The sequence below is a fragment of the Balaenoptera borealis genome, assembly GCF_965194805.1.
Source record: "Balaenoptera borealis genome assembly, chromosome: 8".
Classification (NCBI taxonomy): Eukaryota; Metazoa; Chordata; class Mammalia; order Artiodactyla; family Balaenopteridae; genus Balaenoptera; species Balaenoptera borealis.
The window spans coordinates 73,544,025-73,563,961 of record NC_138865.1 but is presented as its reverse complement, the minus strand read 5'-3'; the positions used below and the strand labels follow the sequence as shown (position 1 = coordinate 73,563,961).

General features: G+C 43.0%; 1 protein-coding gene across 6 annotated transcripts in view; it reads right to left on the bottom strand.

The window, feature by feature from the left end:
- MAMDC2 (MAM domain containing 2) overlaps window positions 1-19,937 on the bottom strand; it is a 173,945-nt gene that overhangs the window by 57,662 nt on the left and 96,346 nt on the right. For all 6 annotated transcript variants that reach the window (XM_082403667.1, XM_082403663.1, XM_082403662.1 and 3 more), the window contains exons 7-9: window positions 11,448-11,704; window positions 7,755-7,848; window positions 1,859-2,002 (exon numbers count right to left, since the gene is read on the bottom strand). In XM_082403667.1, the coding sequence (XP_082259793.1) occupies window positions 1,859-2,002; window positions 7,755-7,848; window positions 11,448-11,704 (495 nt within the window). The remainder of the gene's footprint in view (window positions 1-1,858; window positions 2,003-7,754; window positions 7,849-11,447; window positions 11,705-19,937) is intronic.

Here is a 19,937-nt window from a genome sequence, read left to right as displayed (position 1 = left end):
TTTCATGAGTGGTATTATGGACTGAATTATGTCCCCCAAAATTCATATGTTAAAGCTCTAACCCCCAATGTGACTGTATTTGGAGACGGGGCCTTTAAGGAGTCAATTAAGGTTAAATGAGGTTACAAGGGTGAAGCTTTAACTCCCATGCGACTGGTGTCATAAGAAGAAGAGACAGCAGAGATCTCTCTCTTTCTCTCTCTCTCTCCATGTGTACACACAGAGGAAAGGCCATGTGAAGACACAATGAGAAGGCGCTTTGGAAAAGGCAGGAAGAGAGATCTCACCAGAAACCAACCCCAATGGTGCCTTGATTTGGGGACTTCTAGCCTCCAGAACTGTGAGAAAATAAATTTCTGTTGTTTAAGTCCCCCAGTCTATGGTATTTGTTATGGCAGCTCAAGCAGACTAACACAGGTGGCCAATACAACAGCCAGAACAATCTTTCTATAAACCTAAATTTAATCCCTCTCTTCTCTACTTAAACCCTTTCAATGGCTTCTCATTTCCTTTGTAGTAAAATCCCAGTTGCTTACTCTGGCCTGCCGCGCCCAAGATCTTCCTCCCTCTCTACCTTCATTTTCCTTCACTCTTCTCCCCAGGTGCAGCCACTCTAATCTTCTAATTCCTGGGAGTATCCAGTTCTTTCCAAACTCAAAGCCCTCACAGATGCTGGTCCCTCTGCCTGGGCTGCTCCTGCTCGCACACATAAAAGCCACGCAGATAAACTCCCCACCCAAAATGTGGTTCCTTATTCTCTCTCAGAGGTCACTCTTCGCATCTCTCGGCACACCCCACAACTGGTAATCTTGAGCCTATTTGCATATATGTTTGTTTAGGGTTTCTCTTGCCTATTGAAATGACAGTCAGTCAGCAAGGGTGGGATACATACCTGATTTGTTCACTATTGTATCCCCCAGGGGTTAGGCTGGCCAGGGTCAGAATAGGTTTTTATTCTGTAATTCTACAAGTTAGCCAACCCCTAAGCAAAGAATACAAAATTACAAGTATGAAATTGCAAGGGCCCCGCGTCAGTGAGGGGCCCTGAAACAAGCTTCATCAGCTTTCTGTTAAGTCACTCCCGTGCCCAGTATATAAATAATTGTTGAATAAATGAATTAGACACTAACCTCTTGAGAATAAGCTCTTTCCACCAGTCTCTACTGGAGTGGGCTTCACAAGGGCTCCCTTTACCGAGATAGGTAATCCTTACATAAGGGGAACTCAAACTGATTTCTAAGAGCTCCTTGTAGGTCCATCCAAAATTTCCCAACAGCTGTGATAGCTTTCATGCCCCACTATATATTATTTATTGCAATAAAACACACATAACATAAAATTTACCATTTTAACCATTTTAAAGCGTACAATTCAGTGGCATTTAGTACTTTCACAATGCTGCACTGCCACCACTATCTACTTCCAGAATATTTTCATCACCTCAAAAGGAAACTCTATACCCATTAAACAGTCACTCCCCATCCCCCCTCCCCAGCTCCCGGCAACCACTAATCTGCTTTCTGTTTCTATGGCTTTGCCTCTTCTGGATGTTTCATATAATTGGAATCTAATAGCTTTTTAAAGGTACTTCTCCATCTAAAGTGAAGAGCAAGATAATTTCCAAAGGTTTGACTATTTAATTAACTGGTAAGTACTTCTGCTAGCAAAGCAACTTGAATTCCAGTTTTGAAAAATGGCCAGACACAAGGTTACCTATTGTCTTTGCTTCTTCACAGCTGCTCCCACACCCACCTCCCTTTTTCAAGCTGGTGTCCTGGTGAGAATGGCTGGCGAATGGAGATGAATACAACCCGCTCCCAACCCTCAACATGACATCCCACACAACAGACTGATTTACCTAAGCCTGAAGTGTGGTCTCCCGCCCGGTACATGTTTGGTTTTACTTTCACTCGGGTCCAGCCTGGACCTTCTTTGTCTTGGTAAAAGTTGCAGAGATCTTCCTCAAAATTGCAGCTTGCTTCTACGGCACTAAAAGGACGCTCTGAGCAAAGGAGAATCAAAGTTAAAGTGAGCCATACCCAAGGATCTCAAAGGACTACATTAACTGATTGACAAATATGTGCACATTTGTACCAGGGGAGCTCAGAGAAGTAACACACAACAAAAATATTTTTACCCTAGTGGCATGCTGACAGGTTAGCATCAAATCCACATTTCAGCATGACAGGAAGAGTATTCTTTTCCTCCCTAAAGGGATGGAAAGAAGGAGCTCTGTTCACATTCTCTACAAAAATGAAGTACCAAACTTCAAAAGAAATTTCCTTTATTGATGTAAAGACTGAGAGCATTTATTCTCATACTTCTTCACAATTTAAAATTCATTCATACAAAATTAAAAAGAGAAAAAGTAAGGATTTTATAGAATTCTTAATTTCTTTCTGACAGATATTTTAGAACTAATATTTTCTAGAAATAATTTTCCTTTGTTGATCAATCTCTGTGTCAGAAGCACAGCCACTGTCTATTTATAATGGACATTAGTAATAGGAGCTGATCTGCTGGAAGAGAATCATTACTCAGTATAAATCACACTGCTCAAACAGTCACCAATTCTGTCACCCGTTCTGCTATTTTTCTGGCTTTTGCTGAGTTCCGATGTCACTTACTCTGGTCTATAAACATCACCTCAACCCAGATTGCCTGGAGGAAAGGGAACATAAAAGATTTCTGCTCTTTCAAGGATGATGTGGTCCTAGCAACAAGTAATTGTAAACCTCACTGTTCAGATTGCCCTCTGTGTCCAGAGGAGATGTGACTGCAGCGGTTTGGGACACATTCAGTGCAGCCAAGTGTAATCTTGTTCTGCACACTGACATACACTGGTCTAGCCTTTTAGGGCCAGAGACAGCACTGTTTTGAATAAGCGGAAAATCATCTCTAGAGAAACACTTGAGTTCTAGGTGCGGGGATCTGATGAAACAGAAAGCTGTTTAGGAACAAAGACTCAATTTGTCAATTTTCAAAGTAAGAAAACATTCCATTGGGCTGAGGAGCTGGCCTGGATAAAGAGGATGAAAGACACATGACAACCAAATGCTACAAGGGGTCCAAGATTCCATCCTGGTTCAGAAAAACAAGTACCTATGGAAGACTTTATTGGCACAATTGGTGAAATTAGTATATGGACTATAGGTTAATTGAAAATATTGTATCAGTGTTAAGTTTCCTGAACTTTATAATTATTTCATAGCATGTTGGAGGATGTCTTTGGTTTTAGAAAATACCCATTGAAATATTTAGTGGTGAAGGGACATAATATCTGCAACCTACTCTTAAATGGTTGATAAAACAAACGTGGCAAAATGTTAAACGTTTGTAGGTCTGGGTAAAGAGCATACGGGAGTTCTTTATCATATTCTTGCAAATTTTGTCTGAGTTTAAAATGATACTGAAGAGTTTTAAAATGCTAAATTAAAAAGAAAAGTGACTAGCACCACATTACAAAGAGAGAACAGGAAGAAAACGTTTCTAGCAAGTGTACAAGGAGAGGCCCCTGATGAGCCAGATAGGAGGAAAGGAAGAGAATTCTCAGTGCTCTGAGACAGGTGGGTTAACCCACACACTGCTCTGTCTGACTCTGTCGGCATCAAGGTGACTCTTTAAGCTGCGAAGATAAAGTCATGAAGATATTCATTTGAAAATGAATATGATGTCATACAAACAAGGATCCTTTGACATCCCCCCATGGAGATTTGAGCCCATGGGAAACCCCACTATGGTCTCCAGTCTTGGTCACCCCTCTGCCATCTGGTAATGAAAAAGCAGGTGGAAATTCAGATCTACAGATGGCCATCTAGCTCAGAAAATGGTGTGGCACTCCCAAAAGCCATGCATAAAGAGAACGGAAGGTCAGTGAAATTATTCATCAGGAATACATCCTAAGGAATATACACCTGGGCATCCACAAGAGAACCATAACCCGTTTCCTCGGTGTGTGGGAGGGGGTGAGAGGTGGTATTAAAACTTGAAAGTAAGCAAGGCTCTGTTGTCTCCATAGTGACAAACTGAGTCACATGGAGAAGATTTTTCTGAGGATGCAATTATATACTTTTGCTAAACACTTAGTCTGAGCAATGGATTTTTCTGGGGTCCTAAGAAGGTCTGATAAAAAGAAAACCTCAAAAGCATAACTCAAAGCCTAAATCTTTTTCACCTAGAATGCTTCTTCTAGCATGAGATAGTATCTAATTTCTGAAGATGAGGCCAGAGGGCCTATGTGTGAGCTTAAAGTGAGCTCCCCAAAGATCTGGGGTGAATGAAGAGCCTTTGCTTCAGGCTTGTTTCAGAAGCATGAGTCAAGTGGCAATCACAATTGTATTTGGGGAGTGTTAATGACATATTTGAAGCATAGGGAGGAATCAGAGGCAGTTGGAAGTCCCTGAGCATCAGCTGATCATCCCTGCCCCATCCAAAAAAAGAAAGTCTCTCTGAGCATCATAATGTACGATTTAGTTTATTACTTGATTTCTGACATTTGAACTTTTTAGAATCAGGAGGCTCTGAAGATAAACTAAGCAGGTAGAGGGTGTTGCAGTTTGAGAAGAATGGTTGGGAGCATTTCTCATCTTTTCCTCTGCTTCATAGAGTTCATAGAGATGAACTCAGTATCAGTCCTCGAGATCTAAGAGGCTTATCAGCTCCTGTAGTGCTAGAGAGACTTTGGGTGTGGTGCTCTTTAGGCTGCTAAAGTTGCACAGTAGTTCTTATTTTAGCACAAGCCAGTCCAAAAGCAAGCTGGGACAGCTCAAGGCTGGCGAGGGAAGAGGGTGAGTAGGAACTAGCAGCAGACTGAGGAATCGTGATGGAGCAGGACTGGGCCACTGCTCAGGCCGTGGAGATCTTTGAGGGCCTCTGAGCTAAGGAAGACTCTGACACCTTTGGCTGTAACCTAGGCAACAACTGGAGCCAGGTTTCCAATTAGACAAGAGGTCTGGGCAGCGTGTTGTTGATCAATAGTCAATATTGGGACTTAGGCCCAGGTAGACATCCTTTCAGATGTATATCCATGAGTGTCAGGATCCTCCCAGACCCTGGCCTGGGTGTGGGGCGAACCCAAGCCCAGAGAGGAAGTTAGGTCTCCATATGGCAGAGCCTGGAACGCTCAGTTTGGGAGTTGGGCGTTAAGGCAGGATTCCTAGACGTGAATGGAATCAGCTGTTAGGCATTCAAGGACTTACAGACTAAGAGGAGAGCTTATTCCTATGATCTAGATTCTAGGCCAAATGTGGCAGTAGATGGGGAGTTTGTGGGTGGAAAAGGCTTGGAAAGGGAAGTGTGGTAACTCAAGTTGGGGGGAATGGGGTGAGGTCTCACTGTCCTCTGGAAGCATCCTGGGGGAATATTTGGGGGGGGGGGGTGGCGCGGTGACAAGCCACTGGTGCTTAATACCTGCAACTCTGAGATGGGTCTCAGGTCTGGGAAACTGGATTAACTGTAAGAGCAACCAGATGGTGGGAACAAGATGCTTCATATGTTAAAATAATTCCTGTCTCAGCCTACTAGGGAGATGAAGGAAGAAACCGCCAGATCCAGCTGGGAAAAGCAGAGACAACAAGTCTGAAGCTAACCAAGATAAAGAAAAAAATGTTGGCACCTGTTTCGAAACAGAAGGCCATAAACTATTTGTGAAATGCAAGAGGAAGTATGAAAACCAGAGGGTTCAGCTTCTGAGACTCAGAATCTGGCCCACAGCTGCTTAATGAAGGGCATAAAGCAGGCTCCAGCTTACATATTCATCAAAGCAGTGCCCTTTGCTGGTTCTCTTTGGTTTCAATCTGACCCCCTGTTCTCTAGAGGAATGGATGGGAATATTTTGAAAATTAAGTAAATAATATTAGGTCTCATGACTAAGCATTTTCTGTGTGCCATACTCTGCTAAGGCTGTCACAGACATTATAAACTCATCATTCACCCGGACAACTCTATGAAACAAATTCTTCCATCCCTGTCCCATAAAGGTGGAAACAGAGTCTCAGAGAGGTTAATTAACAAAGGTTACACAGCTTGTAAATGGCAGAGTAGGGATGTGAGTCCAAAAGGCTGGCTCTCAAGCATAACACTTTGATCATGTAATTAAACCATTTTAAAGCAAAGTTGGTATGTTGGGAAGTTCCGAAGACCAATACAGAACCTTGGTTAACTTTATATAAGAATGTGAATCCCCGGTGGTCCTTATGGAGGGAGGGTCTGGGCTGGATTTTACAGACTGAAGGGTCACCAACTCTCTTAATAAGCGGTCCTTATTTTGCTGGAATCTTTCTTTTCTTTTCACCAGTCAGTAGGAAAGAGCTCACATATATTCTATATATTTTTAAAGGGGAGAACGTTTCTAAACATTCCTTCTAAGGTGGCCCAGTAGATTCTATCACCTTCCAGCTGCTGCTTCACCCCACCTGCTACCCAGTAGAGATGCTGAATAAATACCTCTTCTCCCATATGTATAACTTGGAAATATAAAAAAAAGTTCAGTGTAAGTGCCCAGTGACTGAGAAGACAAACTTTCTGGAAGTAATCACAAAGATGTTGTAAAACTACTATTAACATCACTGAAATATTAACTGATGGAATTAGGGAGTAATCAGATTTAGAGAAGTAAAACAATTTTGCTTTCTGTGTTCTGTCAAATTTAGAGACTCTTTTAATTTTTGATTACAGCTGGATTAAATCATTTTAATGAAAAAATATAAGTATGTAAATCCAGTCTGGTTCTATCTGTTTCACTAGTTTTTTTTTTTTTAAAAAAAATTAGAATTAGTCAAAAATAATATTTGGTTTTAGCTAATTAGCAAGTTTCTCTGTAATTTGAGGGTAACAGTTTAGCTTGAGTAGAAAATATTCTTTCTCAGTTCCCTTGCTTATAGAATATATATTTGAAACCATATTAAATTAGAGACTAACTCTATCTTAAGTGAAAGTTGGACTACCAAGGCCAAGTTCAAAAATTTACTTCCCACACTCCAAAACCCAGAATGAGGGCTCCTTAATAAGACGGATGACCACAGTGTCTCCCTGGGGCGTCCCAAGGAAACAAATTCACTAAAAGTTAAGATCGATTGCATGTATCTGGGTTATCATTAATATAGTGTCACTCTTCTTATTCTAAAATATTTGTTTTCTAATTCACTTTGAATCAATTTGTTTACCTATTTTCCCAGAAAGTAAAAATTTCCTCTTTTTCCCAAACACCAAGTTTATGGAAACAAAATTGGCCATGATAAAATAATGTGAGGGTTCACTTAGAGAGATTAAATTGAGTATATATTCTGAGGCCAAAAGCCATCATAGAGATGTATACCAAATACTAACATCTTTAAACAGGAGGACATTTAAAAATTAGATTCATAAAATTAGAAAGTTTTTATAATTCTACTCAGTAGATTTTGAGAGTTTTTTCCACCTACTCAGCCACCTGTCTATGGACCCAAGTTACCCTTTAAAGAGAAAGATGGAGTGGGAGTGAGTTAGCATTATTTAATTTTAATTTCTTAGTAGGTAGAGAAGATAAAAGCTTCTTAACCCACGACAACTGACCTCTGGTATCAGAAAAATTAGATTCACTCTGTGAGAGAAAAAAAGAGTAATATGCCAGAAAAATGACTATTCGGTTAAATAATTTTTAAGGATAAGAGGAAAAGGTAGGGAAATTAGAAGGAATTAAAGCAAGTCTTGACCACAGGCATCTGTTGAGAAAGGAAAATTCCAGATGTGAGGAAGAAGAAAAAGAGAATGCTTACCTGTCTGATTTTGGCAGGGAACAGGAGAGAAAGAAATATCATCCAGGGCAACATACCCTCCTTTGGGACCATTGAAGGCAACTTCAAAAATAACCTGCAGAGGAGAATGACATATTGCTACATGTTTACATATCTTCTTTTAGGCTTAAGTGCTTGTAACTATGATTTAAAATGGTGTGTCAATCCAGCCAGGTGTATAGGCATTTGGGCAGCTCCCTCCTTAACCCACAGTTTTCTTTTGGGGAGAGTGAATACTAAGCCCTAAGTTGCATTTTATTGGTGGACTTCCCCCCCGCCCCATCCTGCCTCTTGAGTGTCAAAGTACCTGTATCACTTTCTGATAGAACTACAGAATTGACAATTTGCATTATGAACTTCAATTAAAGAAACAACAGCCTGCTTGCAGAAGGCAGGCTAATTTTGCCGCTGCCCTTCACAGAGACCTAGGCCCCTCCAAGGTCCTTTCCCTTTTTCATACATAAAATTCCATGTCCATCTGGACAAAGATGCAGAGATGATTTCCTGATGCCTAAGTCAGAATCAGGCCCAGAAATCCTATGTACGGATATTAGGATTTCAGCATATCCTGGCATGCTCAAATGGTTAAAGAGAACACAGGGTTGTTAATGAGTTCAGCCCCCTTTAGTTATACTCTCTTCTCTGCCACCAACTGTAACTTTGAGTTCAGTGGATGACTTTCTGCTTGTGACCGTGGGGATCAGGTGTGGTGAGCACAGCACTCACCTGTGTTGGGAAAACTACCCAAGTGTGCAGTCCGCTCTGCTGCATTGATAACATGAGAAGATACAGTGTTGAGCAGGGGTGGAAACTCAACTGCCCACCCGGGCCAGGCAGGTAACATAAATGTGTGACATGGGTTTGGTCTGATGCAGCAGGAAAGGGTGTGAAATGGGGAGCAAGTCTCATCTAAAGGGGGCAGCTGCTACCCAGATTTGTCAATTGCTGATGTGTGGGAATTTAGGACTAACATGCCTGGATTTACCAAACTGTCAAGAGGACCTGGATCGCTAGATTTTTATTTGAAATCTTTGGATTTTTCAATGTTAGCAATTAATTCAAAAACTAAAACAAACATGCAAAACAAAAACAAAGAAACAAACATATAGCACTACAGCAGCCAGGCAAATCATCATAGGCTAGATTTGACCCATAGGCGTCTAGTCTTCAACTTCTTCTAAAGAGAATGGTATCTTGGCAGCAGATGGACCAGAGTTCAAATCCCATTTCTGTCACTTACCAACTAGGTGACCTTGGGTACATAGCTAACCCTCTTGGGACCTCGCTTTTCTTAGTTATAAAATAGGCATTATAACACCTACCTTGTAGAACTGTAGATGCCATTAAATGAGATGCTGTATATACAGAGCCTAGCATGCAGTCAGGTGCATAACGAGCTCTGAACTAAATCCATGCCTCTTCCTCCTGGGTGACACCCCCTCCTGAACTCACATTCATGTTTGAGGCTAGTTAGCCACTAACTAACTCCAGCTTGTCCCTTCTCCACTCTAGGTCTCAATTTCTTAATTTTTAAAAAAAGAGTTTGGACGAGATGGTCTCTTTCGGCTTAACAACAATGGTCCTTAGACACCTGGCCTCTGCAAAATCTAAGAGGGGCCCTGGAAGCTTGTCTCTGGCAATACAGGAAGGGCTGAGAACCAAGGAAACAGATGTGGACGAATGAGGAGGGGCTAATTAAGTTTACAGACTCAACACAGTCTGTGACATTTCGTTTTCAAGGTGCCAGCTGATAAAGCCAACGACAGAATGTGATCTTACTGAACAGTAAGGGGGAATAAGAATATTTCCAATCATAATTTGCAAATCACAGCCTCTGTGCCATTATGTTCTCTCTTGTTCAGAATGAGGGTCTCAAATGTTTGTTTTCCTTTTAAAAATTCATTTGAGAATATGGGGACCTTAAATTCGCTGATTTCCACAGGATAAGTTTCTTCCCCGCCCCCCCCCCCCCCCCACCTCCGCAATTACCAACAGCAAATAATCCTGGCCGTAATGAGTCCCGACTGCTAGGGCAAAATCACACACGTGTGACCCAAAAGGATAGGTATTGAAGTTTAGTAGTGAACTTAAGCAGTAAACAGACATTGTAACTTTTCAAGCATTGATTAAAAAGAAAATTCAGCAAAGTCTCACTTGTATAAACGTTGCCCCAGAGTTTACGGTTGGATGAAAGGAATTTGCTAAGACAATGCCTTCACTGTGCGTGTGACTCATTGACTTTAATTGAAGGAAAATTTTCTGAAGCAGTATGTGTATTTCTTTTCCTCCTTGTAACCCAAACTCACAGAAAATTTTCCACTGGGCTGCAAGAGCCAATCAAGCCCTGGTTAGAGTTTGGGAAAGGAAATAGCACACATACTGCGACAGGCCCCTCTCTGGGGCTGTTTGGGGGAAGGAGGGGGATGGGAAGAGGGAAGGCAAGTGGCAAGCACTGGGCAGGACACATCAGAAACTGAGACTCAAGCCCAACACTCACTGGAGCTCCACATCAGGTGAGCAGATGGCACCACTGAAAAGCAGCCAGAGGATAATCGGCTTCTTTTGCACTCTAAACGGAATTAGGGAAGATATTGCAAAAAGCGCAAAGTGAAAGCAGGAGACGTTAAAACCCGTGGGAACTAAGACTCTCCTTAGAGTTCCAGATCTGCAACCACAATGTTGCACCCACTGACTCTAGAGGTCCTAGGAGTCCCCGGACAGAGCTGGCCCTCTTGCTTCAAATTTAGGTCAGATTTAAAGTAGGAACTTTTCTCAGTGCCCTGGCACGCACCAGCAGTGTGACCCAGAACAAAACGTCAGACTTCTTGCACTCTCCATCTCCTCCTCTTTCATCTGTAATATGGGGATAATTTCATCTACTTTGTTGAATGGTCATCAGTACTGGACCATCCAACAGACACATACATAGATATGTATTAATATATGTGCTTTGAAAAGAGGTCTGCACGGATAAACACCAAAATGTTAGTAGCTCTTATATTTGCAGGGCTGGCATAGGGTGTTTTCGTTTGATTTGCCTCTCTGAATTTTCTAATTCTTCTGCACTGGACATTTACCACTCATGTAGCTATAAAGAGTTTTAAACCATAAAAAGTTAAAAAACTTTATAGGCCCCCAAGGCTTGTTTCAAATTAGGGCCACAATCGTAAGTTTATTTCTGACTTTTATGACATTATTTATACTGTAAAGGAGAAAAGAAGAAAATAAGTCTTTTTTTTTTTTTTTTTTAATTTAGAGAGAGTATTCCCTCAAGTAAGGGAAACCTTCAGTTGCTGTCAGGAATGGAAGTTCAAGAGGGAGTTTCACATAGAAGGCGTTTCACTGATCTCCTCTTCTGAACTCACGTGACCATGGCGCAAGGTTCAGAGGGAGAGTGTGCCCAAGATATCTAGTTGGTTGACTGGCTTTCCCATAGTTGTCCTTATTAAAGAAGACTCTTTCTAGAAAATGAAGTGATAAAGGAGGAAGGCAGAGGGAAAAAAGAGGAAGGGAGAAAAGTGGAGAAGGCCAAGGAAGGGAAAAGGAAGATTAAGACTGAGACACAGCGGAAAAGAAAGAATGAGTGTGAGACTGCAGTATCTCTTGAATTCCACGCCTGGGTGTGGGTGGCACCCCTGTAGAGCGGCCAGGCCAGGGCACACCTGGCACACCTACCTCCATGGGGTACGGGGCGCTGAACTCCACCTCAGCGAGGTTCCAGTCAGCATTCCCTGGATTGCCCGTTTTCCAGATCTCCTCATACAGGCCGGCCGCATCCCTCGAATACACGGAGAAGACGTTGTCATTCCCCTGCTGGAGTTGGTAATAAAACAACAAGCAGCCAGACATGGGGGCCGTGGTCATTGGGGAGATTAGCTGTGCCACCTCCTGGTAGTGCTTGACGTAAACCGAGTCCACATACATGTAGTGGCCTGAAATCACACAGAGAAGACAGCCTAAGACAGGCGGGCGGATTCTCAGATACAACTACATGATCTGGGATTTACTTCAAAATAATCCAGTGGGAGTGGAGGAGAGGAAGCGAATGAGTTATTGAGGAAAGAAGTTTGGCCATGGGTTGATGAATGTTGCAGCTTGGAGATAAATAGTGGAGTTCACTGTGCTCTGCTTAATACAAGATAAGCACCATTCGTTTTCTTCCCCTTAATTCTGATTGAAGTAAAACATACATATAGAAACGTCGATGTGTCATCTGTAAAGTGTTTGAATTTTTACAAGCTGAACACAGCTGTGAAAAAAAAAAGCAGGACATTACCCCAGAAGTCCCCCTCCAACAAGCCTTCTTTGAGTTGTACGGTTTCTAAGAGCATACCAAACATACCATCTGTTCTTAAAATCGCAGTGACCCTCCTGTACATCTTTCCCATGTACACAAAGTGTCGCTGTGTGTTCTTTGAGTGAAACTAATATGAATTCAAACTAGATGACAATTTGTACCTCTTTAATAGAACATGTAGGTCAGTCAACACTGTTGACAGGGTTAGGATTTGGGAAGTTGAACTTGGGACCCCACTCGTGGCAAGGCTTTGGTGGGCTCCGGACCCAAAGGCTGACTGCATTAGAGGCATTTTGGTGAAAGAGAGAAACTGTGAGGCAGAATGGGGAGAGCTTGGATTGGACATTAAAAGAAATGACTTCGAATCCTGCTCTATATCTTACCATCCCTGGGACTTTGAGTAAGTCACTGAATATCTCTGGGCTTCAATTTCCTGATCTCTAGAATAAGAATCAAATATTTCTCTCATACGGTTGATCTGAGTATTAAATGAGATTATGTATGTGAAGTGGTTAGCATGTGCCTGGCACATTGTAATTTTCTAACATGATTATAATGAAGTAAAGCAATGCCATTAATGTTCTTAGTACCATGCTTTCCCCAGTATGGTACTATTATTGCCAGCAATTTTGTCTAAATTTATTTGAGCTGCAGTGACAGAGGAGTAATAGCGATGTAGCTTTGATAGAAAGGCCTTTCTATTTACAGGCTCAGAACAATTACAGCTTAATGTCTTTGCTTTTATTACATGGTGACAGGTTTATAATCATTCCTTTTATCCTCAGCAAAATAGCAGTAAGGATATTAGGAAGAATATATGCATTCACACACTGGAGACTTACTTTGCATCTAGCACACTGCCTAGTATGTAGTAGGCCCTCAACAAATGGTGATTCAAAACACATACATGGTCTCAGAAAGATCCTCACTGCAACATGGCAGAGGGGAAAGGTGGATAAATTAAAGTTCATTTTCTCCTGGTAGCAAATTGTTCAACCCCTCTAAAAAATCTCCCTTGCTTAAAGAGAATTGTCTGATCATCCTGCCAAGCCATGCAACTTTGAATAAACAGAAATCACAAACTCAGATGATCAGAGCAACCAGCCAGATCAAGTATATGATTGAAGTGGAGTGGGTCAGGGAGAAAATAGAGTGATGAATTAGCTGCCAACATTGGAAATCACATTTTACCAGCAATGAGAGGCAGAAATTAGGCTTCTCTGAAAAAATCAGAAAATCTGATAGTGCTGGGTCCATATCCTCGGGCTGCAACAACGAGCTGGTGGTAAGGGGCGCCAGCCCCGTGCGTGGACCTGTGTTCCTCCCTGAGAGCCCATCCCTCTACTTCCAGCTGATGCCCTGACATCCAGCCAGGTGCTGCAAGCTCTTCCCATTGAAACTCAAAATCCAGATTTTTCTGGCAAATCCATTCATTTAAAAATGATACCTCTATTAGTTTGCTAGGGTTACCATAACAGAGCACCACAAACTGAGTGGCTGAAACTAAAGAGACTTGCTGTTCCACACTTCAGGAGGCTAGAAGTCCAAGGTCAATGTATGAGAAAAATTAGTTCCCTCTGATGACTGTGAGGGAGACCTTATTCTATGCCTCTCTCTCCTAGCTTCTTTGGCATTGGCACTCTTTGACACTGACGGATTGATCTCTGCCTTCATGTTCACATGGTATTCTCCTTTCTATGCATGTATCTTTCTGTGTCCAAATTTCCCCTTTTTATAAAGACACCAGTCATATTGGACTTGGGGCCCACCCTACTTTAGTATGACCTCATCTTAACCAATTACATCTGTAATGACCACATTTCCAAATAGGTCACATTCTGAATTTCTGTGGGTTAGGACTGAATTTTGAGGAAATATAATTCAACCCATAACACCTCCCACCATAATTTTTTAAATTTTGTGTGTGCCAAATAAACATATCTGCAAGACTGGAAACAGCTGATGGGCTCCCAATTGGCCACCCCTGGGGAGGGATTTTAAAGGAAGAATCAGAATGTCACGCTGAGCAGAATCCAAGAACCTCTGATAAGGAAGCAGGGCCATGAACCCCCCTCCTAAGCTCGGGTGTCCTCTAAAGCACTGCTGGTGGCCAGGTAGCCCCAACTAATGCAGAACGTGTGTGACCAGCTAGCCCTGTAACACGCCTTTGCTCACTGAGAACGCATGTGAGCGTCAAAGGCAGAGAGCAGGTTTTTGTGCCCTTTGTAATTTGTCTAACCGGTGAAACAATCTCTTTCCAAGATATCCAGCCAGGGAGACAGGGTAGAGGAGCTGTCATGCTTTGCTTCCTTGATACGTCACTGCGGGGCCATGCTGGCGGGCTCCTGACGTACTCTTCATTCAGTGTCCAGCTGCTTCACCTTTGGATCCATAACAGCAATGGGTGCCAAGGCCATGCCACACCGGGCTGTCCTCGGCTGATGACCAAGCAGAGCAGGGGTACCAGGGCAAGGCCATTCTGCCTGACAGGGGCTCTTCGGCAACTCCCCATCGGCCTGGCCGCCCTCTTTCACAGGTGTTAGCCTTCCATCCTGTGCTGAAGGCTCTCCCCACCCAGGCCGCGTTAGGACTTCTGTTGGGGCCCTAGGTGCTTTTGCTGCTCCGGACCCCTTTCTCCACAAAATATATTAAAATTATATTTTATAACTGCATTCATATAAAGATGAATATGATCTAGGCCGGACCTATTATAATATTTGTTATTATGACATTCATTTTTTCCCTCTGATTTTAAAATAAATCAAATTAAAACATGCTCATGGATTCCTAAAAATGTCAGGTCTCCTAGGCACTGGGACTTCTCTGCCTAATGGACACATGGTCCTGGGCCCCAGCTCCTCCAGCTCTCTCCCCACTTACGCTTCCCAGCCATTTCCCTCAATAAGTCTCTTTCCACCTAATCCCAGCTTAGTGTCTGCTTCTCGGAGGACCCAAACTGCCACAGCCATGAAGCAGGAAATCAGTCTACCCAGAGTGAGGGGCACCTCCAAAGGCTCCACGAGACTCTCAGTAAATCTAGGAGACCTCACAAATCCACTAGAAATTATTCATTCTACTTCCGGAGTACACGATAACTCTGTTTAGGAGCAATGTCTCACACTCCATCCCATTATGAATGTATCTTCCTCACAGCTGACAGATATCTGACAGTGTTCTTTAAAGGCTACTCACTCACCTCCTGGGTGGACAGTATTTTAACCCCTGAATTTGCAGTTAAGTGCCTTGTGCCCATGCACAAGACACTAGGCCAAGTGAGCCACAATCCCATTCCTGATGCAAAAAAACAGCAAACACAATGTGACCTGCTCAAAGTGAGTCAGAGAGCCTGCTGGGAATCAGACCAGGACTGCTGACACCACGTCTCATATGGAACCACTAGACTAGACCACATTCTGTTGCCCCTCCCTTTCCTCTCCATCATTCATTTGTTGCCAAGTTGGGTATTATTTACTGACTGAGTAAGACTCTTTTTCACTAAGACATAAAAGGTAGCTCATCAGAAGTTTATTATCTCAGTTGAAAGGGTGGGGATGATTCAGAAATCACCAGGTGTCTGCCCCAGGGGGCTGGGCCAGAGAAATGACCACCAGCCCAGGCTGAGTGTGTGTCATTGGGTACAATCTGCTCTGAGGAAGAGGAGCCAATGGTTGGGGGGAGTGTGCAGGCACTGTTTTGTGTACCCTTCCAAGGGGAATGAAGAAGGTAGCCTGGAGTCCTTGGGAAATTATGTCTAGTGTCTGATATTATGAGAATTTTCCTGCCCAGCTCAATGAGGCCAACCTTCCTATCTGGTCCAGGGTTCTAGAGCCGGCAGAATCTCTAGAAGAAGCAACTTTTATCAGATCCTTTAAGTCTGAGTAGATGAAACTAGGTATAGATAGATCTTAGGTGGAAAGGATCCTAAAATCAACCAAATCATTGGGGATCCTGTTGAAAGATTAAAACTCTCGGTGATGCCAGCCAAAGCTCAGGCCCCTCTGGCATAATGCCTGCGATAACGGCACATGTACACTTGCTTCTGAAGAGGACTTTCTTCCTTTCTTGCAGCAGTCCTCTGTACTAGCTCAACTTTTGTTGTGGAACCAGTGGCCCACTGGTAGTCAGCCATTTTCCCTTGAATTAGGAAAAGAACTTTGAGGGCAGCTCCTGAACTTTTATTTTTCAAACAGTCTGGCTAACCAGCATTCCACAGAGATTGCCCTTGGCTTGGCTGTGATGCCAATGGCGTCCTCTGACTCATCTATGATTTGGTCCCGTTGGCCACATTTGTGCTCCAGTTGCGACGTCTGCATCTGTGTCGTGGTTGTCTGGACAAGCTGTCTCCCGGGTAAGGGAGAAAACTTGAAGGAACGTATGCCAGCTGGTCTGCTGCCATCGTGAGGAGACAGCACCCAAAGACAGCAAGTTATCATGCCCGCTCTCCAGTCTAAGGATCTGGCAGTCATCTGCTGAACCTTTAGTTCTAAGGGTTTGGGTAAGTTTTACTATGATAGAGTCTGACTCTATAGTAGAGTCAGATTGAAGTGGAACTTCTCCTAGTTTCTGCTAAGACCTCAGTGCCAAGAACGATGGGGGACAAGTCCCTCTACTTTCTACAGAGTGGTGTTAGACCATCCCTGTTGGATGTGCTACCTTGTGGCAGACCTGGAATCTAAGCCAGCTCTACCAGAATAGCCCATCTCACCACCACCCCCTGCCAGCCTGTATATATGAGAAGGCCAAGGAGGGATCAGAGAGACTGGAGAAAGAGTTCCTTTGAAGAGAGTTGTCACAGAGCTCACCTGCCATGTGTTTCCTTTTGGCTCCCCCAAGGGAATGGGAGAGGATTGCTTCCCCTTTCTTACTTTGATCCAAGGGAGGGGGCTTCAGGGAACCACTTGTAGAGAGGATGGGGGAGGGAAACTATCATCTAATTTCATCCCCACCCATGCTTGCAAGTTCCTGGGTTCTGTGACTGCCTTGGGCCTTGAGAGGAGTGTGGCAGAGTTAATGGGAGAATTTGATCAGTGGTAACTGGAGTTTGTGGGGTACAGAGGCTGGGGCCTGACTCTTGACTGCATGCAGCTAGAGGTTGTAGGGGCCTGTGAGGGCAGAAGGGAGAGAAAGGATTTTTGTTGCCAGTGAGCTGTACTTCCAGAGGTTGATGGGGCAAAGATTTGAGTTTTCCCTAAGCCTAAGTGGGCAACTCAGAAGGTAGCTGGGCTAGAGCACCTTAAACAACTCTTCTCAAAGGGACTGCATGCAGGGTGTTAACCCCAACAGAAAGGGGCTGGTGATGTTAAAAAAAAAAAAGAAAGAAAGAAAGGTGCTGGTATGGTGTACCTAGTGACAGGCACTAAAGGGGATTCATAGATGGCCAGGCAGAGAGTGCATCATTTTTGTCACTGGCTGTGAGAGAAATGGCCAGCACCTGGCCATCTGCAGTGTGAAGGGCATCGACTCCAGATTAAACAGCACTGGTCACATACAACCTTTTGTCTCCTTCCCTTCCATTTCTGTTCCACCCGCATCCTACCTTTCCCAACCTTGGAGGAACTAGAAGCAGCAATGTGAGTGGTGAAAGAGGAAGAAAAGAGCAAAGGGAAGAAGTATGAAGAAATAAAGCCCAATCCCTTCTCTGATGCTGCTCTGTGGTCTGGTCTGGGGGAAAATTTGAACTGGAGGAGAAATTGGAGTTTTGACTTGACTGAACTTAATCCTTAAAAATGAAGCTATTTGTTAATACTTGAAAGTGCCTGGAAAGCCATGGTAAAGTCACCCAAGGACAGAGAAAGGAGATCCAGCAGAGCTTGCACAAAGGCAATGGTAAGAAAATTAATAAAGCTGCTCCCCTACTGGGTGCTTATGCAATGAACCAAATGGATCAATGCAGAGAGAGAATGAACAGGTGCTGTTAAGATGATGCTTGAACTCAATCCAAACCGAAATGGGAAAAGAATGTCATGAGTTATGGAAAGATGATCCATCCATCTCATGGTCTTTGATGGAATAAAACAGTTCTGACCTTATTTTACATTTTGAAACTTTGTTCAGCTCCTTCTACGGTGGCACCATATGCAGACCTGATTTTTAAAAGCTCAGCAAAGAAACAGATTTCCCTCATTATCTTTCCAGCAATTATCTTCTTTTTGCTAAGGCAGGTAGGAGACAGTCATGATCTGAGCTGTCAGTAGGTTACCCCCTGAAGGATTTTGTTTCACTTCATAAAATATTAACAAAGGAAAAAAAATCCATATGTGATGAATCCAAACTGAATAAGAAAAAGCAATATAATATCGCATCCCTTTCAGTATGCCACCACAATCTTACTCCGGTAGTCATTTCCACCATAAGACAGGAATTTGGAGACACAGTGCTCATTTGAAAACTCTGACTCGCTGTTTGGGGCTGTTAAAAACACACAGCCAAATGAAGGAAAACTTATATCCACATAATATTTTTCAGATATTACATTCACCGTTCCCTTTTCTATAACACATAAGCCAGAGCCTCCGGGGAAGACTTCCTTCAGCAGCTCTGCAGCTCTGAAGTTTCTGAGCAGGCACACAGCTTCCCTCACCCCTGCTGTTTGTTTCTCCAGTTTTCACCTGAAAGCAAAAGCATAAGCTGCTTCCAGGAAACGAGTGAACAGGAGATGAGTTTATATAGAGACAAATCTGCTGCTGCAGGCAGACATCTGAACCATTTAATCTTTCCTTTGCCACCCAAACTGATGGAGCTCAGGGAAAATCAATATACCTGGTAGAAGGCAAATGTAATAAGAAGGCAACCTCTCTCTTGTTTAGAGCATTGGAGGTTTTTTTTTCCCCCAAGAGTGATCTCGGTCAAACCTTTGAGTCATATGAGCACAGAGCTTTTCAAGTAAAACATTTTAGAATTTTTAGAACCCATCTTTTTTAGCCCCGTCCTATGCAGGGGGGAAGTCTTACATAGGAGTCTATGTGCGAGGAGTATGAATGAGTGTGTGTGTGTGTGTGTGTGTGTGTGTGTGTGTGTGTGTGTGTGTGTGTGTGTGTGTGTGTGTGTGTGTGTGTGTATTGGGTGGGAATGAGAAGGCTCTTTGGCTACTGATTGGGCAAAACCTCACTCCAAAAGTTGAAGAGAAGTCGAAGTGAAATAGCAGAGAAGAGCTGGAAGAAGTGAGTGGAAGGTAAGTAATCAAGATTCCTGCTGATCATAAGCAGAAACATAACCTAGGATCTAGGGCCTACTCTGCCATCATCTTCCATGCTGGCATTCTCAAATACTCCCCAGACATCAAAGGAACCACCCACTCTCATGCCTGTACACCTCTGCATATGCTACACTTATCTTCTCCTTATCCATCAGGTCAAATTCCAGTTCTGACATGACTTCCTATAGAAAGCCTCCCCTGAACCCCAAAACCAAGGTGGTCTTTCACTTCTCTATGATCCCATATCATTTATTTCATACCTCTATTGATCATACATCACTATGCATGTTTACATAGCATTTCAGTATTTGAACACTTTGAGAAATGCCATAATATACATTAACACAGAACTATATTAAAGGCACTGAGAAGTCCTGAAATAAATCTGTTTAGCTTTCTTTAGCTCCAGGTTTCCACAGTTTATTTGATCATATATATAGCCCTTCTTCTCTCATATAAAGACTTTTATACTCAAGTACTGGTATTCTAGGGAATAGAACTTTGGAAGAATTGGTTCCTGTGATCTCTTTGAGGTCAGTGACAGTTTTTGTATCACCAGGATATGCAAGAATACCTGACCTATAAAGAGTGCTTATTATGTGTTTGTTGAATGAATGAATGAGTGATCAATGAAGAAGCCTCATTCTGATGTTCAGGCTCTGACTAGGCTGAC